We start from the raw sequence: 22,097 nt of genomic DNA on the forward strand, positions 1-22,097 counted from the left end.
CACTTGCTAAATCAGCATGACCAAAATCCTCTTCTCTTGCTATTTTTTTTTTTTTTTTCATGGAACTCAAAAATGGGTAATATTTCCATGATTTTTCCATTCCCTGGTTTTACTGCTGGGACAATATTGTTTCTGTTACGGCTTGTGAGCAGTACTTTGTGTCTGTTCTTAAACAGATCTGATGCGTGAAATGATGATGTTCCTGTGCCTTCTCAGGCTTTGAAGTTATTAGAGCTAAATATTGTCAAGTTTGCTAAATGTTTAGGTGAATGAGCTCTGCTGTACTGTCAGACCTGAATGTGCAAGAAGTAATAATCCATACAAAAAAGAAAAATATACCAGTATTTAAAATAAAATAAAAAGAATACTGGCATTTTAAAAGGAAATGTATTTTCAGGCCTCTTTATGTCTCTACTGGGTTTTGCACTTTGTGTTAATGAAGTCAAGCTTTCCCCTTTTTTCAGGAAGGCCAGAAATTGATTTTTTTCTTCTTTTTTAATGGAATTTGGGCTTCTCACATGCCTCACTGTGTGAGGATTTTAAGGAAATCACACATCAGTCTTCCCTGAAGATTTAGCTGCACCTTCTAGCAACCTCTCCAAACATGCTTGTCTGCAGTATCCTTTATCATAAATGCTTTCCCTTATTGCAAATGTTTTTAAGTCCTGAGTAAGGGATTGATAGCTGAAGGGAATCCTGGAAAAAGCAGGCTGGTGCTATTCCTGTGTGTCTGACTAACATATCATTAGGGTTTGCTGTGCCTCACATCACCCCAGCACTGATGGAGTTTCCATAGTGGGGAAAGCAATTATTTCCAGTTTGCCTTGTAAATGTTGAAAGGCATCTGCTGTTCCTCTGAGGTGCCTGGAGAAATGGAAATTGATGCTGATAATAAACATAATTATAAAGAAGGTTGCTGCAAAGGCTGTAAGGGAAATCTGATCTGTAAGGGAAAAGTGACGTTTTAAGGGCTGTGCTGTGGATATAATGAAAATTGGTACTGGCTTTTAAACCATCATACTGAGGCTGGGATGGATGTTTGATAAAGTCTCACTCATTATGAGACACTATTGCAAAGCATTTGTGTTGTGTTGAAGTCCATGATGGCACAAGGGTTTAGATTGGAAGTTTGTTATTCCTGTATCTCATTTACAAACTTCTGGATCTGGGTTTTCATTGGGGTTTGTTGATTTAATGCAGAAGGGAAAGGTGTCCAAGACCTTCCCTTTGCAAACTCTCCTAAGTCCACTAAGGTTCAATCCTGGCCAGTCCAGACCATCATCAGGGTCCTCCTGGGCTGCAAAAGACAAAATTGAATGTCTGGGTTTGGTGCAAAGGTTCTGCCTTGATGTGCCTGCACAATCTAATCTTGAAAACAGTAATGTCAAAGGAGGAATAGGATAAGAAGACATTCTTTAATATTTGTGCTACCTGATGGTTTATGTGCCAGGTATTTAGACTGAGGTCACAAAATACCAGGTTTTAAATTAGAGACAGCTTGGTGCAAATGCCAGTGATAAAAGAATCGAGATGAAAATAACATTAAATAATTACTATGAAATAAAAGGACTATTTTGAAGTTGTAATTGAGTTTGATGTGTCATGATTATGTTATTGGTAGCAGTTCATGGCTCATCCAACGTTATTATTGCAGAATCGATGTTTTCATTTAATGTTTTCTGGATCGTTATTGTCATCTGTGGTGCTTAATTGAATTAAACACAAGATTCACTTGGAATAGATGCAGATACAAAGTATTAAATTTCTCAGAGGAAGAATGTTTTCACTTTGTTTAACCCAAAGCTTTAGTTTATTTGCAAATATAATTGATACTGGCTTGAAGAACATTCCTGGAGTACATTAAGCAGGGCAGCCATAACAACACTATTAGATTTATGGCAGATGAGTGTAAATAGTGCAGTATTAACTGTAATGGATTCTGGACTATAAATACACCAGCACATCCCACTGGGTAGGATCAGGAGTCTTATTCATGAATGACTCTTTAGATGTGCATTGTATGAAAGGAAGTAAGCCCTGTACTTTGAATTACCTCTTGATGCTTAGCACAAAGGTGCACATTTTGGCAATTCAGAGCTGCAGGGTAAATCCCAGGGCTCAGCCTCCAGTAAGGTTGTGGACTTGGTGTCCAAGCCCAGCACTGAAAGTAGAAACAGAACACTGAGTTTGGTGGAGGTTCCATCAAACCTCACCTGCCAATGAGCTTCACCTGTGCAGGGAACTGCACATTTTCAGTCCTTGCTCAACCCAAATTAAGGTGTAACATCACCAAAAGCTACTGAATGTGACCCATTCAATCTTCCTGTGTGCAGGAGGGATACAGAGAAGCAATGCTGCACACATGGAAAGAGTCTTCTAACAGGGTAGTCACTCCAAAGTGAGCAGTGGGAGAAGAAATATCTGTCCTGTGTGGAGAGAGAAAGTCACTGATAGTAAAAGTGGTGTTTCCAGGCACACAGCAGTGTGCTGTGCAGGTGGCAGGCAGAATATTCTTGTTGGGACTGTAAGGAATTTTCTGCAGGGTCTGTTGTTCTGTTGAAAACTCGTCAGGACCAAAGCACAGGGAACCCCCAGCTGTGCAGCTCCTTGGTGCTGTTGTAATGCAAATACTGTGTAAAAAGAAAAAGGTTCTTTTTCATTTAGTTTCAGTACAGTGATCTTATATGGTGGCTGTATTGACTGTATGCAACTATCCCACAGGACTGTTCTGTGAATAGATGCTTCTTTTGGTTTTGCCTTCAGCACACAAAAAATGGGTGTTCATTTTTACTGAAATTGCACTTCTCTGACTATGTAAGGAGGCTTCAAAATTTGTGCCTTGCACTTGCAGCCACTTAGAGCCACTTCACAGAGCCAGAGTAACATCAAGGAGCTCCAGTGCCTGGGAGAAGGAGATGCACAGGATTTTGCCAGGGTGGAAGCTCTATCAGACTTTAATGCAATCAATTATCTCTGATTATAGAAATTTAAACCTCATTTACAGTGCAAAATCTGATGAATATACTTAAGCTTCTGCATCCCAAAAAAGGATTAATCCCAAACAAATTAACTACCCTTTTTCCTTGTGGAAGAAAAATCAAAGTGATGTTCTGGTATCATGTTCCACAATTCAGTGGAAGCTCCACTCCTTCAGCAAAGATCTACCTGTATCATAAGGGCTTATTCTACCATCTGTGCTTGTGTAAACTTCTGTTAACAAACCATATTGTTACTGGGGAGAAAATGAAATCTTTAGAGCAGGTTTCTCTAAGGGAGCTGTCTGAATCCTCTGTGCTGCTGGAGAATGTATCTGTATCAAGGAATGTGAGACTGCAGAGTTTATTTAACAGTGAGATACAAAAGGTTTTATTTTATTACAATTCCTGCCATCCTAATGGACCACTTGATAAGAAAGTATTAAAATGTAGTGCTGGATGGACTGTAAGTGAATATTTGTTTGCCTTCTACCACTACCACACAGATGAACCAACAACCTCAGGCTGGTACTTAGTGGTTAAGATGAACTGTTTAATCAGGTCTATGGCATTCTGCTGCCAATAACATCTGAAGTGAAACCAGTTGAAAGAAAACACCAATTGAAAGCATCCTTGCAAGACTGTAGCTGCTATTTTTGTAGCTTTTAATCACATGCAGCCTGTCTCTGGCATATATGAAGGGGGGAAAATGTTGAAAATAGATTTATCTATCTTGGAAAGCTTGTCTCTTCACTTCATTTCTGGACATAATTAAAAGCCTGATCTGTTGGTTAGAATTTTCCCTTGTACTTTGACTTTTCTTTGACTGCTGGAAGGGGCAAAATGATCAGTCCAGGTACTTCTGAAGAATGATGTCAAAGCTTTGTACAACAGTTTCCCTTTCATGCTGAGCTCAGATACATTGCCCATCTATCTCTTACATTTTCTGTTCATATCAATCCTTTCAGAGTATCTACTGCTTGCTCTGGTGTCACCAAACTGCAGCTCAAGGTGAGAATTAGTTGAGAATTAGTTCACTTGGTGCTCTGGATTGCTCCATAAGGCAGATGGATTTTTTTTTAAATTCTTTTCTTTCCCCTGCTGGACAACCTCTATTTTCATTACTTCAGGCTCTTGCAGATTAAGCCTCTAAACATCCCGTCCTGAAGTCACTTCCCACACCAGTAGAAGTCTTGATCTGCAAAGATGAACAATAGAAATGAAAAGACTGCTGATTCCATGAATAAATATAAGCTCTAAGCTGCCTTATTATCCCTGGAAAATATGGCCAAAAAGCTGTCTTTGGGTAATATTTGCAATAAATGGCTGATAGTGTTCTCAGGACTGATGAAATCTACCCCTTCATGTTTCAAAAATTCTGATTTGCTCAACAGAGAATGCAGTGATGGGTGATACAATTTTTTTTCTAGCGTAAGTTCATGTATGAATGTGAAACTTGTGAGCTTTCCAAACATAACACATTTTGTATTGTGTTGCAGATATTTCACAGGTAGAGTTGGGCACTGACCCAGGGCTTTTCAGAACACACTGCTTACAGCCAAGCCTGATCTGAGCACATGGGATGGATCTCCTGCTGCCCACCCCAGTGGGTGGGTCCTAAGAGCTTCTGCATCTCCTCTTGTAAGCAGGCTAGGAAAAAGCAAGCTGAAGGAGCAGTGGGCTCAGTTTTTGTCTCTTTGTGGACTTTGGTCCTGTATTAAAGCATGTACAGGCAGTCACATGCACCACCTGTGATTTTTATGTGTGTCCACATGATGGGCATGTTTCATATGTGCAGTTACATGAAATTTGTGAGGTATGTAAATGAGACATGCATTAATTATCTGTAGCAAGAAAATGGCTCACTGCTTTACTCCCTCACACTCTAGCTCACATTCCATACTTGTGTGATTTCCTAAGGGTTTTATATTCGGGGAGAAAAGTCCACATTCCTGCATAGCTTTGTGTAACCATGTTATGGAATTTTCTGTTTCAAAATATCTCAAATTCCCTTCTTTGTGCTATTTTCTAAACTAAATCAAATCACCTTTTTTATTTTTTTTAATTTTTATTATTTTTTAATTTTTTTTTTTTGTGCAGGTGTTCAGAGGTTCAGAGCTTTAGGCTACTTTGAAATGTTTGTGTCATTTTCTATTTTGCTATCTTCAGAATATGGTAAAATTGAAAGGTCTGAGATACCAAATCAACCAATAATGTAGGGAAAACTGTGTTGGAGACAAGCTCACTAGTGAGTATTATAGAAAAGATAAATCTGTTGTTTTGGGTTGAGTGTGGGAACACATGATTAAGTACATCAGAGTACCTGTGCAATGTTTTGGGGAGGCTGTACCATATTTTATTCATATCCATAAAAAAGAATGAAGCTCTGTAGACTGTGTTGGGGCAGTCTCAAATACTGAGTCACAGTGTGTTAGGCAGAGGTCCTCAGTCCCCCAGTGAGTGTTGCTCAGCACTCCTGGGACTCTTCAGCAGGACTCAGACATCCAGAGCCATTCCCTGTGCCTCAGCCTGGCTCAAAGGACCTCAAAGGAACAAACATCTCACATGGGAAGGCACAGGGAGCAGCCTTGGCAAGAGACCTTTTCATGCTCCCTGTACATTTTGGACACCCCACCTCTGCTGCTGCTGATCTTGTGCACTGGCAGTCACAGCCTTTTGAAGATTCATCCCTGTTTCCAGTGGTGTGGGCAAGGCTGGGGCACCCTTTGTCCTTTCAGGTAGAGATGTGAGGGTTTCACACTTCCTCTGCCTGCAGGGCATCCGGGGCTGTCAATCTGCCCTTGTTCCAGCTCCACCCCGGTGCCCAAGGTGGAACTGCTGATTCCTCCTAAGTCTCTCTCATTAATGAACATTATCAATGCTAAATAAAGGATGTCTTCTCTCCTTTTAGAGGTCTTTTGCTGTGCTCAGAGCCCTGCTGTTCTCCTGTAAGATTTATAGGTTATATAGATGTTATGCATCTCTTCTGCATTAATTTTCTTGTGTTACAGGTAGATCAAATAAATACACAATAACAGGACTTCACCACCCTTTTACTTGAATAATTTACCCTATTTAGGTTTGTATTCAGGCAGTTATGTATTTTATGTGTTTGTACATCATGCTGTAAGGTTTCTACTTTCTTTACTGTGTCATCTGGCTGCCAGTTGGGAACCTGGTTGGTGCAGTATCCTCAGAGCTGAAGTGTCCCTCTCTGAGGCAGTTAAAACAATGACATAGTACCAGCATGCTCCTGAAAAGCTCTCTAAGGTGGTACAAATGGCACATCAAAACCTCTGGTCAGTTTTTTGTAAAAAAAAAATAGAGCAGGGCATTGTTCTGGTTTCTGTTTGCTCCATCACAACAGAAACAACTCTTGAGGCTACAGTAGTAACAAGCAATTCTGTTTGTCTCCTTTATCTGTTTCAGTAAACACACACTTTTATCTCTGTGTCAGGGGTTCTGAGTAGACCTTTCCAGTTGGCCCATTTTCCATAAATTGCATTTCCACTAGAGGGCATTCAACATGCCAGTAACACCTTTTGTCTGTCCTCTGGGATAAGTACATGTACTGTGCAAGACCTGCAGTCCAGGAAGGTGAATGTTGGGTGGGTACTGAGGCACAGAGGGGAAATTGAGAGAGGTGGCATGAATCTGTGCATTACTTGTTTTATCTGCTCAGTGCAGTTTTGCCCAAGTGTTGTTTTCTGCCTCCTCCTTCCACCTTCAGACTTGAGAACAGGAATCTGAAAACATTGTGGGTTTGCCTTCTCCAAAAATAAAGACATGAAGCAGACAGGAAGGGCTTTGGGTCCCTTTGTGCCTCCTTTAGAGAAGACAAGTGTTGGCAGTGTTTTCATTGTTCAAACTCCTGAGGAGGTTATTTTAGGTTGGTGGAAAATCTTATCTACCACAGAGCTAGCAGGAATGTAGCAACATATGCTTACCACAACAGATTTAATCCCAAGAGGTCTGGAAACACTTGATGAAAACACACCAGCATACAAATCCTCACAGCCATCGTAGTCCCCACCAGAAACTGAGGGCAGTGATCACCACAACCAATGCAGCTCCCTGTAGGGGAGGCAGTGAACACCAGAGAAAACACCACTGCAGGTGGTAGAGGTGACATCTTTGCACCTCTTGGTGTTGTTTGGGAATATTTGAGAGAAGTTATGAGGCTAACATGGTGTTCAGTGGTCACACCCTGTGCTGCAGCTGATGGCAGTCCCGAGGAGATCCTCTCCAAATGCCCAAAGCTGGGCTCAGCCTGCCCAGCCTGCAGGATCCACATGTCAGGTTTTATGTTCAGAAACTGAGGTTGTTTGGTCTTTATGTCTCCATCACCTGTGACACCTCAGAGGTTGTCATGGTATAACTTTCAATTATACCGTTGGTGAATGTATGTTTTACACAGTGTCATTATTTTGCATAGCCTCACTATTAAAAGTGTATGGCTCATGTTGTGAGTAGTTCAAGTAGTTTTTTGCTTTTTTTTTGCTTTTTTTTTTTTTTTTGGTTAAAGCTGACATAAAAGTAAATGAAAAATAACAACCATTGCGATGAAAAGTGTACTTCATAAAACAAATGCTTAAAAAGCCACTTGCTCCAGCTGCAGCTTTTATGTACGAGGATCTCTCAGGCAATGTATGTGCTTACATAAGAAGCCTTTCACAACATTTACATTTAAACCAGTCATCATCTTATATGCAGATCATTTATTCATCCCATAAATCACTTTGGAGCTAAAAATGAAGATGAGGCTCTCTCTTTCCCAAAGAGTAGGTTGCTAAACAGCCTAATATGTTTGCAGCTGTTGTGAAGATGGGGATTCTCTGACAGTGATTTCAGGGGGGGTTATTTTCTCATCCCTGTGATGTCTTTTACATTTTCTGTCATGGATATTTCAGTTTCAAAATATATGTTGTGGCTATTCAGTAGATTTATGTTGAAAGAGAGGAAGGAAAGGAAAAAGAGGGATGGGGAGGAAGGGAGGGAAGGGAAGGAAGGGAAGAAGGAAGGAAATTAATTCTTTCGCTCCTAAAACAAAAAGAACACATACTGAGTCAATAAGGAGGGAATTCAGCTGCTACCTAGAAATAACCGTGAGGTGTGGGGGGAAAATGTCAGTGAATATTGATCCCTAAGAGCACAGGGAGCAGGAGCACTAAGCCAGACTGAGAGGAGGCAAACTTTGGAAAAGCAATTTGGAGACCATTCACAGCTGGCACTGAAGTTGGGGACTCAGAAGTCTCTCTCACATGGATAAACAAGTGAGGAAGAGGCATCTGTTGCATTGCAGCTGCCAAGGTCACACCAGCAGGAGCAGGCAGAGGGGCAGAGAAATGCCAGCAACAGGGTCTGTATTCCTTGCAGGGATAACACAGCATCAAGCAGTTGTGGCACTGCTCATCCCCTGCCTTTGAGACTGGGATGATGTATTAAAATGTATACACTGACTCAAAAAATAACCTCAGAGTGGATGAAAAGTGATGTTTTTGAACGGTAACTACTCCAATAGAAAAGTCTGACTGCCAATACACACACTTGATCTTCAGGGTAGGCAAACCAAAGTGGGTGTGGAATCCAGAAGTGAGCAGGGCACAAGTACCTGCTGTGTTCCCCAGAGTCACACTCCAATTCAGGCAGGGAAGTGCTATGCAAAGCAGCTCTAGCTGTGCATGAAAGAGCAGACTTCTTCACAGCTTGCATGCCCGTGTTGTCTTATTTGTTTACCATGAACTGTGGGGTCCTGGAACTCGAGGCGGAAGCGAGAAATGGGAAGCAGCAGAATACTGTGCTTCAAATCAACCTATCATAATCATTTCAAACCACCTTCTCCTGCTCAAGATTAAAAAAAAAAAAAAGCAACTTAGTGAGGCTTTGGTAATAGACAAATAGCAACAACACCACAGGACTATTATGCAGACACACAAGTCGTTCTTGCAATGCCCATTGTCTCTGTGTCCCCTGCTGCCACACACCTGCTGTCTCAGATAGCAGGAGTTCTCATGCTTGTGGGAACATTTTGAAGTGTATCCCCCGTAGGAACATATATTCATGCAAATGACTAATTAATGGCATTGACTGAATAAACTGGATTTAATCTGTTAAATGAAAATAGCACACCAGATTGCTTTCTTAATGATTTTGGTCATGCGTAATGGCAATGTGATGTATTTTTAACTGTAACTATATTCATAATCTGTTATTGCCTCTAGTCCTTTCACAGAACCTTTGAAATCTGGAAAATCAGCTGAGTGGTTCCCCAAGACAGAGAGGTCCTCAGTGGAGCCTCTGAAAATTCCTCTGGACATAGAGACTGTCCATGACTAACCCTTGGTAGAACCAACATGATGAAGAGAACCAGAGAGGGGAAACAGTAGCAGGGCTGATGCAAAATAAAGCTAATTAGTGCATATCCTTAAAGGCCAAAGGTTTTCTTTTATAATAAAATTAGTTTTGGGATGCCCGTTGACAAACTGAGAAATCTTGCCAAAGCTGGGGATTAACTTGGAACAAGACTAAAGTGTTTTTTTGGTCTTCTAATAGGAACTATTATGAGAAGCAGTGCTGGGGATGGTGTGTAGGCAATAGAGATGCTCTGCAGCCTTTGTAGGAGTAGGGCTGATGTCAGCTGATCTCCTACTAAGTGTTCCCAATTCCAAATTCCAACTGGGGACGTTGCTGTGTAATAATGTGATATTAGTGTTGTCACCTCCTTGGACAGGGGCACGGCACAAACTGTGCTTTCAGAACAAAACAAAATTAAATTCTCCCTCTCCAAAGCTCATTCAGATGAGCACAGAACAGAAATCTCTGGAATGAACAGCCAGAATGTCTGCCTGTTCCTGAAGCATCTAAAGCATAAACTCCTGTAAAAAGAGTTTCTAACCATGGGTTCACAGCTTTCTGTTCTTCTCTGGCATCTTCTGTGTGAGGAGGTCTTGACCTCCAGAGGGATCTGCAGAGGACACAGCCCCTTCTGACACATTGCATCTGAGCCATGCAGGTGCAGAAGGAGAGGGGCTGTGCCATTGATTGTTGTGTGGATGAGATGTTGGCACTGGGGCTGAGGAGGGGGAGCTGGTCACCAGCATGCCCTGATACATCTTGGGACCATGGACATCCTGGTTTTTACAGACCCTTCCCTCATGTTCTTCTTTGAATTTCTCTATGAAAATTTGAATGATGGTGCAATAGGGCACCAAAGGTATTTTATTATTGCAAAGGTATTTTATCAGTATGCTGTTGGTCTTAGAAGAACATTGTTCAGGGAGATCTTCTCCCACCATTGCTGCAGGAGCTGCCAGCCTTGTGTTCCACCCTGCTGCCTCCACACCTTGGCAAGCAGCATCAATGCACACTGAGCACTGTTCCCCTTACACCCTGTGTGCCAGTTTTGACCAACCTTTCAATGACTGAATGCTAAAATCCATGGCTGCAACATTTTTAAAGGCTTATCTCACCTTTCTCACAGTTGTCTGTGCTGGCAGAGTCTCTCTTCCTAAGTTGTCTTTAAAACATCAATTACCTATATAACTGTCCTAAAAACCTGTAGCCCTTATGCCTTTTCCTTTGTAAATACCTCTGAGTAGATTTTTCTCTTGCCATGTGCTTTCCTGGGCCTTGTATCCTTCCTGAACCAAGAGCAAATCAGCCAAACCAGCAAGTTTGTCAGGGAACTGCCAGCAAGTGTGAAGCTCAGAGTGGCTGGATGTGCAAAACCACATTGTGTGGTGTGTTCTCCTGGAGGAAGGACATTACTGAACCCCAAATACTAATGGTACTAATGGCTTAGACCCCCCCAAAATTTCAGATATGTAGCTCTCCATGGGATCTGGTCATTATCTGGAGAAGGGAGTACATTAGCAGACTGTTCAAATGTATGGTCAATCAAGCAGAATTAATTTCTGCCCACTTTGCCCACTGGCTTCAACTCCCTTGACGTGGCAATGAAAGGGGAATAAATGAACCAGCGTGGTACAGCTAAAACCCCAGGTTTCAGTGGAGCAGAAGGGTTCTGTATGCAATAACTGCTGCTGCTGCTGCAGGCTTGTCACTGCTCTTAGTCTGTGCTCCCTGGAACAGATGTGTGCAGCTGGAGGGCTCACTGTGAGCACAGCCTGCTGTGGGGTCTGGCCTTTGTAACACACAGGGAACAGGAATGCTCTGCACTGACTCCTGAGATCCCATTGCTGCTTCCCAGGAAGGAGCTGATCTGTATCCAGACACCTCTACCCCCATGAAAGGGCAGAATCAAGAATGGCCTTGTACCCTGATCTGCTTAAAAATGTTTGGGAGAAGTAACAAACTGCTCCTTTGCTATCCTGAGTTGCTGTAATGCTTCATCATAAAAAAGGGCTGCTGTGCTTTAGCTCCTAGGAGTTCACAAGTCTTTCTGGGGATGACAGTTTGAGCTTTTGTTCCACCTTATCCTCCAGAGCCACTGGAACATTAATTCCTCTTTGCAGTGTTCAAGGTTTTCAACGATCTTTGAGCAGGAAGAAGCTTTGTGGTGACTTTGTGAACTCCAAGGAGAATTTTAAGAATGATCCCAGACCACAATCTTGTTCCTGCCAGTCCCAGGAGAATGAAGCACTTTCCTTCTAACAGAAAATGCTCTAGGACATGTGTGACTAATTTGTTACAAGGTAATTAAAAATTATCTGTATTACTGCAGTGCTGCATGATTTTGTTGAAACAAGCACTCTGGTTGAAGAGGAGCTGAGAAGCTGGAACAGCTCCCTTCACCTGTCACTGGTTCCTTCCTGATGGGAGGGAGGAGGCTGTCTGTCCTGCCGTGGGGCCTGAGGAGGTGATTTTGAATGTGCATTTTGGTTAACAAGGAGAGCTGTCTGTGCTCAGAGTGGGCTCCTGGGCTGGCCCAGTGCTGGCACAGGGGGACCTGCATGGATTGATGGAGGATGTTCTTGATAAGGATGCAGTTTGTGTGGGCAGGGAGTGAGTCACATGGCATGGGCAGGGAGACAAACATACCCAGTCATGGGTAGCAGAGGTTGAAGAGCCTTGCATATTTGACCCTGGCAAGGAGGAGCAACCTGCTCCCTGTATCCTTGTGATTAGCTGGGATGCTGTGGAGAGGGAGGGATGGGAAGGTCATACACCCAGGATCCTTGTCTGCCAGTACCTCCTGCCATGCCCCAAATGGGACTTACTGGGGCCCATCCTTTTGCCTTCTGGGTTTGACAGATACAGATTCTTGTCCTTTGATAGGGTTGTATTAATCTTTCATCAGTGATGACTCAGCCAAGCAACAGCGTTGGTACCCTAACACAGCTCAGAGGGCAGGAGGGACATCCTCAGCCCTGCTAATGTGTGAGGAGATTATTCTCTGCCTGCAACTAATGAGCATTTCTGCATGGCACTGGCCACTGCTTCCTCCTCCTGTCTCCCCAGGAGGTGCTGGGCAACCTCAAAACCCCTTTGATGAAGGCAGGAGGGTGACAGAGAGCTTGAGGATGTCACTGCCCCTGCTGCCACATCCTCAGGCAGTGAGCAGCTGGTGGCCATCTGAGGGGATGGGACACCCTGCCCTGCTCAGGGGTGACAAGGAGGTACCACCAGGCAGAGGGGTGAAGGCATTTCAGAAACCCTGGTAGCTGTGCCAAGCACTGGGAGATGCAGTCAGAACAGCAGCCTCCTAATGCATCCATGTAATGAGGCCCAGCCACGTGCATTTGCATAGCTAACTGCTGGACTAATCAGCCCAATTAACTTCTGATGTGTCCAACAACAGGCTTAGTGGGAAAAAAAATCTACATTGTAAGGAAGAGTGGACATTTCCAGAAAAACAGTGAAAATTGTGTCTTAAGTTTTTAACTGTGCAAGAATTGAATCTGCAAGGGGAGGGCATGCAGTGCCATTGAGTTTAGGGATTGCTAGTGTAGGTACTGAGGGGTCAGGGAGACAGTGAATAGCCCATGTTTTAAAAAGGGGTCTGTCTTGCAGAAATTTCCAGCATATAGGGTGGGGGAGTAAAAAAAAAAGGAACCAACAAAAAAACAAACAACTAAACAACAAAAATCCCACAACCAAAAAAAACCCCAAACCAACACACCAATTCCAAATAGGGTTTTGTTTCATTTGAATTCCTCTTGGAAAGAAAACCAGCAGAAAAGTGGAGGAAAACAAGCCTTCATTACCACTCACAACAGGTAGAAAAGTAGACGAAGCCAATAGGAAAATTCAAACTGATCCACTTATATAAAATCTTGAAAACAATTCTGTTCTGATGGCTGGGGAAAAATGTATGAACAATAACCTCGCTATAAACACTTAGAAAATATTGTGACTTAAACTATGGGGACTAAAGAGATGGAATTGCAGTGTAAGCTAGGACTGTGTCAGAGTATAATCCACCAAGAAATCAACACAGACTGTTAGATTTGAATGCAAATTATTGCTTCTTGTTAGCGAGGAGCTATTCACCTTTTTTATTTTATTTTCTTTTAAATGAGCTGCTGCCTGTATTGTGGCACCTGGGAAAAGGCAAGGTTGTCCCGTTTCCTACCAGCACAATTCCTTGTTGCTGATCTTTTATGTCATGGCTCCTATGAACTCCTGTGAATGTAATGGTGAAAATGCAGAAACACTTAGGGAGTCTCAGTGGTGGCTTGGAGATCTCTTCAGGAAAACTTGGCCTACCCTTGATCTGTTCCTGAACCAAAGATCAAAATTATCCCAGGTGTAAGGAGACATTGACTGTAGTGGTGTCGGTGAATGTGACCTTGTATAACAAATCTGTGCTGTAAAATCGAGGATCAAATGAGGCATAATCACTTCCCTGTCAGATGAACACTCTGATGCTCCCTTTCCTCAGCAGACTCAGCAGAGATCCCAGTGCCACGTGAGTGAGAGAACACTGAGCTTTACACAGCACGGCAGCGCTGAGGACAGCTCTGGGCTCCGTGTGGGCGGGAGGTGAGGATGGGAGAAGCAGCAATGTGGCATTTTCGTGTCACCCGGTGCTGGGGTGAGTGAGCGCTCGCCTCAGTCCCAAGCGAATCCCGAACAGGGTCCGCGCTGCCCTAAATCTCTTCCAGCCGTGAGGGTCCCTCGGTGGAGCGCGGTGCTGCTCCGTGCCCACCCGAGCGACCCTGTGCCGGCAGCGAGCTGGGCTGGGAAGGCAGCTGGGAAGGCTGTGACAGCTCCGGTGTGCCGGAGAGATCCCAGCCATGGCAGGGAAGCTGCAGGGAGCGAGCTCCAGCAGCGCGGAGCGGGGAACGCGTGCTCCTGTGTCACCCTGCAACGTGACCCGCACGGCAGCCACCACGGCACGGAGCACCGGGACACCGGGGACACCGGGGACACCGAGGGGGCTGCGGGAGCCTGGGGACACGTTTCACCCTTCGGAGGGAGGGGGCAGCCCCATCGCCGGGACCCTGCTTCCCTGGCAGAGCGCTGCATCCTCCGGAGCCCCTGACACTGCTCTGCTTCAGAGCCGGAGCCTCCGCAAGTTGGGAGAGGGCAGGAGAGCCTGCCAAAACTCCCCGTGTGCTCGGCAGCGGCTCCAGGGGGGAGCGGGATGGGGCAGAGGCTCCATAGGGGGATTGGGATGGGGCAGAGGCTCCATAGGGGGATTGGGATGGGGCAGAGGCTCCATAGGGGGATTGGGATGGGGCAGAGGCTCCATAGGGGGATTGGGGTGGGGCAGAGGCTCCATAGGGGGATGCAGGATAGGGCAGCGGCTCCAGAGAGGATCAGGATGGGGCAGAGGCCCCACAGCGGATCGGGATGGGGCAGAGGGCCCGCTCGCCCTGCCCCGGGAGGGGGATGGGGGGATGGACGGACGGACGGACGGACGGATGGACGGATGGACGGATGGATGGACGGATGGACGGATGGACGGATGAGTGCCGGCCGTGCGGATCGCAGCGAGCCCGGTGCATGCGCAAGGCGCGGGCGGCCGCCGTGGAGGTGGGGAGGGAGCGAGGACCACATCGCTGCCTCCGGCTCCGAGCTGCCAGTTGCTGGTTGCCAAGCAGTTATCATTGTTTCTGTGACGATTGCAGAGGCTGTTGCTAATTGAAGAAGCCCCCACAGCATCCTTCTCTCTGCTCCTGCTTCTGCTTTTATTTTAGAGGCTCAAGGGGGAAGACAGCCAGACTAGTGCTTTTTTACATTGCGTTTTTATTTATTTCTTTTTGTGGGGGTGGGAAATTTCTCAGCTGGTGATTAAGTGATGGACTAGTTACTCATCCGTATCCCTTTAGTCTTTGTGTGTGTGTGTGTGTGCGTGTATGTCTGAACACACAGACGAGCTTACACACACACACACACAGAGTAAAATCCTGTTTGCCTCTGCAGTGGGCACAAATAGGTGAGCATGACTACAGCCAAGGAGCAAAATGCATCAGGGAAACAAGCCCAACAGCAAGACCAGGTAATGCTTATTTTCCTCGATTTCAAACATACAGATTTGCAATGTGTAGCTTTGTGTTTGTTGTATGATTATTATGACTTTTTTTTTAAAAAAAATCTTTTTTGGTGTGTGTTCTTAAAATTGTCAACCGAGTCACCAGCCAGTGGCAGGAGGAAAGTGCTGTTCAAGGTCTGCTTTCTCAGTGTGTGTGTAGACTTGGGGGGAAGCTGAAATTCTGCTATTTTTAACAGCCTGTGCCTCTTGCTGAAGGCTGTAGAGGTTTGTTCTGTGACTTGTTCCTTACATGTTGCTGGGAGGGGAGAGTATGTTGGGATGGAGGCCCCTTCTCACTGGAGGAAGGGGGCAAGGGTGTTTAAAAACCCTCTGTAGATACATATAAAATTATAAAAGTGGGGTTCAGCTTCTGACTTTGTCACGCACTTTCAGTGAATTTTTCTTGCCTGACGTTGTCTTGGAGGGGCACTTCAGGGTACAGCGTGTGCCCAGGCTGTGCATCAGCAAGCAGGGATGGCATGGGGGGCAAAAACGCTGCTGCAAGTAGGTGAAACTCCTACTGGCTTTGGGGGAAATTGCTGTGCTCACAGCATATCTGAACTCAGTTAATGTATTTCTCTTGGTAGGTGCTTTATGTGTTTCTTTAGAGGTGGAAAGTTAAAGACTTCATTTTCTCTGTCAAACCTGTATTTTGGAGGATATTCCTCTCTGCCTGCACTTACCAGGATGGAATGAAGTCAAAACTTTCCCTGTCTAAAAAGCAGCGGGTGGCAGAAAAAAAAAGGGCTGTATCCTCAGCTGTAAAGGATGGGCAGAGTTAAAAAGTGGTGGCATAAGGGAAAGTCTGGCTGCGATCTCAGAGCTCCAGCTGAGGCTGGTGAAGGTTCCTGGGCTCTGGGGGCACTGGCACATCAACATCTCCGTTCTCCTCATCCCCACCTTCCTCTCCCCATGCTTGGGCCATGCCTGGGGCACCGTGGTGGAGCCCAGATGCTCCAGTTCTCCAATTTTTCCTCATTTCCTTAAAACACTGGAAGTTTTCCACTTTACTCTTTGGTTAGGACAGCACAGGAGGATAATTTAAACAGCTCTCTCAGGGCACAAATTAATTCTTAAAATAGTTCTTCCCGGTGTGATAGGCTGAGAGCCTCACATACTGTTTTTCTTTTTTTTTTCTTGGTACAGTGTTTTAGGGAAGGGAAGAGCATGGAAGACACTAAGCACCATAAATAGGAACATATAATCTGCATTTTCAGGGTGACATTATACCAATGACCAAAGCAGGCAGGCTCAATGGTTCAGAGAAAACAAGAAGAAAACAACTTTGATTTTTGGGGTTAAGAAACTATGGCTTCATCTAACCCTGAAAGTGTTGGACTTTTCTTGTCTCTTCAATGCTTTTGGAATATATATTTTTGTCACTGTTTGCTGCAGGTTAAAAGTCTACCTGTGTTTCTGGGAGGCAGGGGTTTATAAGTGCCTTTTCTGAACAAAGAGGGCTATAGGGCTGTCCCTTCCTCCTTCTTACAGCTGTGTAAAAGTGTTGGGTTTTGTAAGCCAAGAAGTATATATTGCCTTTTTATAAAGCAGATGTGGTTTTGTTTCAAGTAGTGTTACCTGCCTAATGCCATTTTCCTGTTGGCATGCCATGTCTTTGCTACTTTGGTCTTCCTGCATGAAGTACAAAATGCTCAGAATAGGTCTTTAGTATATGCAGGATCTTGATTGAGGATATTCTATAACTGGCTGAATTGCAATTATACCCATATGGTACACTTAAATATTCTGGAAATACGTGCTCTCTCAGCTCTGCCCTAGCATGAGCATGAAATAGAAATATCAAGAATATATAAATATCAATCATATTGATGAATATTAATGTCTGAGTCTGTGAGCAACTTTGCTCACTCCCATCATTTCCTTTATTGTTTTCACAATACATTATTAGTAAAATGGCTCGACAGCGGGGGGTTGAATCCAATCTCTGTCTATTGATTTGAGTGCACTTTTATCTTCCAGCACCAAAAGCAGATCTAAACCCTTATTTTATCTAAAACTGTTCATAACTGAAAAAAGGCTCTATTCAAATTCTATTTCTAGCTGAAATCTATTTCCAGGCTTATGCATATCAAGAATTACTGAGATTTTTTTTTTTCCTTGCTTAAAAGTGATCAAGAAACTGAAAAATGTAGCTTGGAGAAAAATTGAAGGCAAAGTGCTGGTCTGGCTGTAGAGGACTGAATCTTTTTCAGTAGCAGCTGCTGCTGTCGTAAGAGATTTTGACCATCCCTTTTCTATGTTCCTTGCTGTGACATTCCCTGGATCCAGAGGCAAACAAGTGTCACAGTTGGCTTAAATCTGTGCTGTGTCCTACCATACTAACCCAAACAGAAGCTGGCCATGAAAAGACATTGCAGGAACAGGGTGGGGGAAGTTTGAAAACATCTGCAGAAGCTTTGCAGGCTGTAAATCTAAAAATCTACTTTAGGCTCATATGTCTATATGCAAATGAAGTCATGTTCTGTCTTACAATTTACAAAAAAGATAATAATTAGAAAATGATTGGGATGTGGAGATAAGCAAAGCACTGCTTTAGCTGCTGAAGGCAGACAATCCCTTTCTTCCCTAGGTAATTAAAAATGTTTCTATACAATTTATTTCTGATAAGCAATGCTGCTCACCTCCATGCCAGTTAAACTGCTCAGAATTCCAATCATTTATCTCCTTGCTTATCTGTCTCATGGGTCTGAACTCTAAGTCTTTTGGACATCATGTACAGAAAACATTCTGTAGGTGATAAGTAATGCTGTCTGTTACTGTCAAGTTGTGATTGCTTGATCAAGATGTGAGTTGGACGTGGTTGCCTCTGTGCACTTGGCTGCTCCTGACACAGCTGTGGGTTCTTGTTGGGAGGCTGGAGTTGGGCACCGTGCAGTGCACATTATCACTCTTGGCTTTCTGCTACACCCAGTGCTCAGAAATCCGTGGCAGAGCATGCAGGCACTGATAGACTCGGGATCTGGCTCAAGAGGACTAGAGAATCTTGTTCTCCCCCTCGGGGTTTGTTAGCTGGATGTGTGGATATGCCATTAAAACACTTTTCCATTAAAAAGGGGAGGAAAATAGCAACAGCAGGTCAAGTACTCTGCCAATGCTTTAGCTATTTACACAGGCTGAAGAACTCTGTGTTTTAACATAAGCCTGTAAATTTGTTATCTTCGTTTAGCCCAATTCTTGCTACTTTTAATGGCCTTTGGGAATGCAAATAGCTCTGCAGTCATATATAAAGATAAGGAGGCTGATTTTTTAATGAAAATGTGATAACAGGCATAATGCTAAAATGAGACTTTTAAATATTTTAAAAAGTGAGTCAGCATATCAAGTATAACAGGATCACAGATCCTCAAAGAACAATTTTTATAAAACATGTTTAAAGGGTTGATTGGTTAATTGGGTATGTGAAGACTGAGGATAAGGATTGTTCTCATTTCTCTTGCTGTGTAGAGAAGAACTGTCATGGACTTATTGGGGGAAAAGATGAAATGTGCTCATGTCCTAGACAAGGTTGCTAATGACTGCATGGAACTCCATGTAAAATACCAAAAAATAAGTGAGGAGACAAAATAGCTTGAGGGCTGCCTTACTGAAGTGGGCTCCGTGGAGGAGTGGAATCAGATCAACAGAACAGTTTTGCCTATTAGCTGTCATTAAGGTAATCAATTCTGAATTTTACAGAACAGCTGGAATTCCAAATAAGAGGTGTGGTGTTTTCAAGTGGAAAGAGAACACATTTTACTTGGAAAACCTAGGCCAGACTCAGGAATAAAATGATGGAAAGATTAATATTTCATGCTGCTAATGTTCCCTTGCCACTCTACCTCACAGAAATAGCCTGTAGTATCCTGAAGAGTGAGTACAGTTGGAGTATCTAATACACTATGCTGAAATGTGCCTTTACTTGTGTAACTTTATCCAAATAAGAAAATAATTGTGCACTTCAGACACATTATGCAGACATGCCCCCTGAATTGTTTTAATTCAGGTAATTCTGGGATTTCTGTAGCAGAGGATGTCAATCCCTGTGTGCCCTGCTCTCTTCCTGCAAGGTCATAGATATTCTTTATCACTGTGAGCTGAGTCCTGTGCTGTTACTTTGTTCCCAGAGTAGAATAAAATAAAAAAAAATATGGATGTGCTCACATTAGGAAATAGTGTGGACCCACCCTGTGAGAGTCAGAGAGACATTACTGAGGTCCCAAACACATATTTTTGCTTGGGGGATTATTTCAGATGAATTCCAGACTGGCATGCATGTTCTTTAGTAGCTGTTCAGCATCTTCTCTCTAAGCATCATCTGAAAGGAAGCCAGTTTCTATACTCTGAGTCTACTATAAAATGTGAGTGAGAGCATGGTAGATGCATACAACTGAGAGATTTGGTCAGTAGTGCAGTTCTGAAATGAAAAAAAGGACTAGAAGTCAAACAAATGTAACTTCATTTGAGCTACATTCCTGTATCCCAAGATATTCTTATATATGTGTGTATATATATACACACACATATATTTTTTTTATATACATATATTTTTTTTTTCTCTGAGGTGTGACTTAAAATCATTCCAGATCTTCTCTGCTCACTTGGCTGCTGTCCAGAAAATCACTGCCCCTGGGTACCAAATGTCTTGGTTGGTTCTACATGCTTTGCATGAAAGAATGCAATGATCCTGATTCTCTGTGGCAACAAAGCCTCCCTACACCACATAGCAATACAAATTATGCCCAAAGAGTGCAGGATCTCTTCACATTGTAAACAGGCAGTGCTGTACAGCAGGTTCAGGCATGAATTATAAGTTGTGAATTTTATCTCTTGAAACAGGGGAGGGACTTTGCCCTTTTATTTGTCAATATATTTCTGTTGTATGCTAGATCACAAAGAGCCACTGCTGAATCCTGTCTCTTTTTTAGCAAGGTTTGAAGTTCCACATTGTAGCTGAATGTTTGTAAGCAGATTGAGCTGTGAATTCACAAGAAAGCTCTGATTCACAGAGCCATTATCTGGCACAGTCAGACTCCCCACTGCAGCATCCCAGTGGCACAGAATCCATGCAGAGGAATGGAACAGCACCATGAAATACCTCTGAGGTGCCCAGATCCAGCACTGGGCTGAAAGGAGCCTGGCCTGGAGCCATTGAACAGGTGTGAGTGAGTCTCCTGGGAGATGAGCTAATTTAGTGTGTTATCTCAGTGACTTGTGATAGCAGAGCTCCTGCGTTCCTGGCTGGAGCTGAATCTGTCATATCCCAAAGGTGAAGCCCTGCCTGTGAGAATCCCTCACTCTCATTGCAATATTCTGGCTCAGGTTATTACAGCTGTGCAGAAATCAGGGGCAGTGTCCACTTTGGGAAGGTGTCTGCCAAAGAGAAGGGAAAAAGGAGAAAGCACTGATTTGAATAGAAAACAGGTTTCTTCAATTTCAATGGAATGGTTAGTATTTGCCGTTTGAGGGCATAATTTTTTAAAAAATAAAATTCTTCAATTTTTTTTTTCCTTGATAACAACTCTTTAAATTACATGTCTTATTGTAGACCCAACACAGACTTTCTCCAGGAATGGTAGGGAACATTTGTTCATTCTGTTAATGGTATCTGATCTATTCCTCAAGAGATTAAATTTCTGTAATAGCGCTCCCGAGAACACTGTATTCAGGAACATGGAATTGCATCAAACTGGCAGTCTTTTCTAGCTATTAATTTGCCACAAGGAATGCAGTCAGCTAAGAGAAAGGGAGGGGGAGACAGAGGTGGAAAGGAGCATGTTTGGTGTAAAACTGGAGTCTCAAAAAGAAGAGACTGCAGAAAAGCCTTTTCAGTATCCAGTGCTGAAGTGGAAATGCTTCTGCCTCTGAAGCTCATACATTTCTACAGGATGCTGCTTGGGATTGTGTAAACTTTACCTGCTCTTTATACCTGGACCAAGTGGGATGTGCTCTGTCCTTGGTACAGTTCTCCCTCCATTCCTGGCAGAGGTGACTTGTGTTGCATTCTTTCCCATTAAATCTTTCTGTGCTGTTGGATAAGGGCAGAATAATCTGTCTCTGAAGTTCACCAGCTATCTGGGGTCATGAGGGTGTGTTTGAATGCCATGAGGCTCTTACAGATTTCAATGTGTCATTCCAGTTGTGGTCCATTAGCAGTGCTGTGCATTGCTACAGGCATTTCATGAGCAGTGCTTGTACCTGCTTTCAGTTCTTATGCCTTTAATGCTGCTGCTTTGTGATCTTTATCAGACATTAAGTTGTGGTGAATCATGGTCACTTTGGATGATGTGAGAGAAGGCAGCACTTTTAAAATTATGTAGAGTACAGTAATGTCTATTTTTTAACATAATATATTCTGTATGTTTTACCTTCACATTTTTTTACCTTTTGTCTGGTTTTTGGGGTTTTTTTCCTTTCATCTTTTCTTTCACCTTTCTGTTCTGCCCACTCTGATTCCGAAGTGGAATTTAAGTAAATGAAACAGAGTGCCAGCAGCAATGGACCAGGAAAGCTGTGCACACTTCTTCAAAGTGCAGATGTGAAGAACTAACTGTGAGAGGAGTGCATTCAGCAAGTTTGAAACCTTTGTCAAACATAAATTTGGAGAGGGACCTGTATTTGAAATCAGTGAAGGTGGTCAAGAATGGAAAGACAAGTTAATATGAATTTCTGATTTAATGACAAAT

At 43.4% G+C, this 22,097-nt stretch overlaps 1 protein-coding gene across 4 annotated transcripts in view; it reads left to right on the forward strand.

The window, feature by feature from the left end:
• The window catches only part of DPP6 (dipeptidyl peptidase like 6), a 539,231-nt gene that overhangs the window by 279,402 nt on the left and 237,732 nt on the right, over positions 1-22,097 (forward strand). Inside the window, exon 1 of one of the 4 annotated variants that reach the window (XM_015619740.3) lies at positions 14,935-15,381. The exons of the other annotated variants lie outside the window; for them this stretch is intronic. Within the exon in view, the coding sequence (XP_015475226.1) occupies positions 15,325-15,381 (57 nt within the window). The 5' untranslated portion in view covers positions 14,935-15,324. Of the gene's footprint in view, positions 1-14,934; positions 15,382-22,097 lie in introns of those variants that run through there. 4 annotated transcript variants of the gene reach the window in all.

This window comes from Parus major, chromosome 2, assembly GCF_001522545.3.
Source record: "Parus major isolate Abel chromosome 2, Parus_major1.1, whole genome shotgun sequence".
In the NCBI taxonomy this organism is placed as follows: domain Eukaryota; kingdom Metazoa; phylum Chordata; class Aves; order Passeriformes; family Paridae; genus Parus; species Parus major.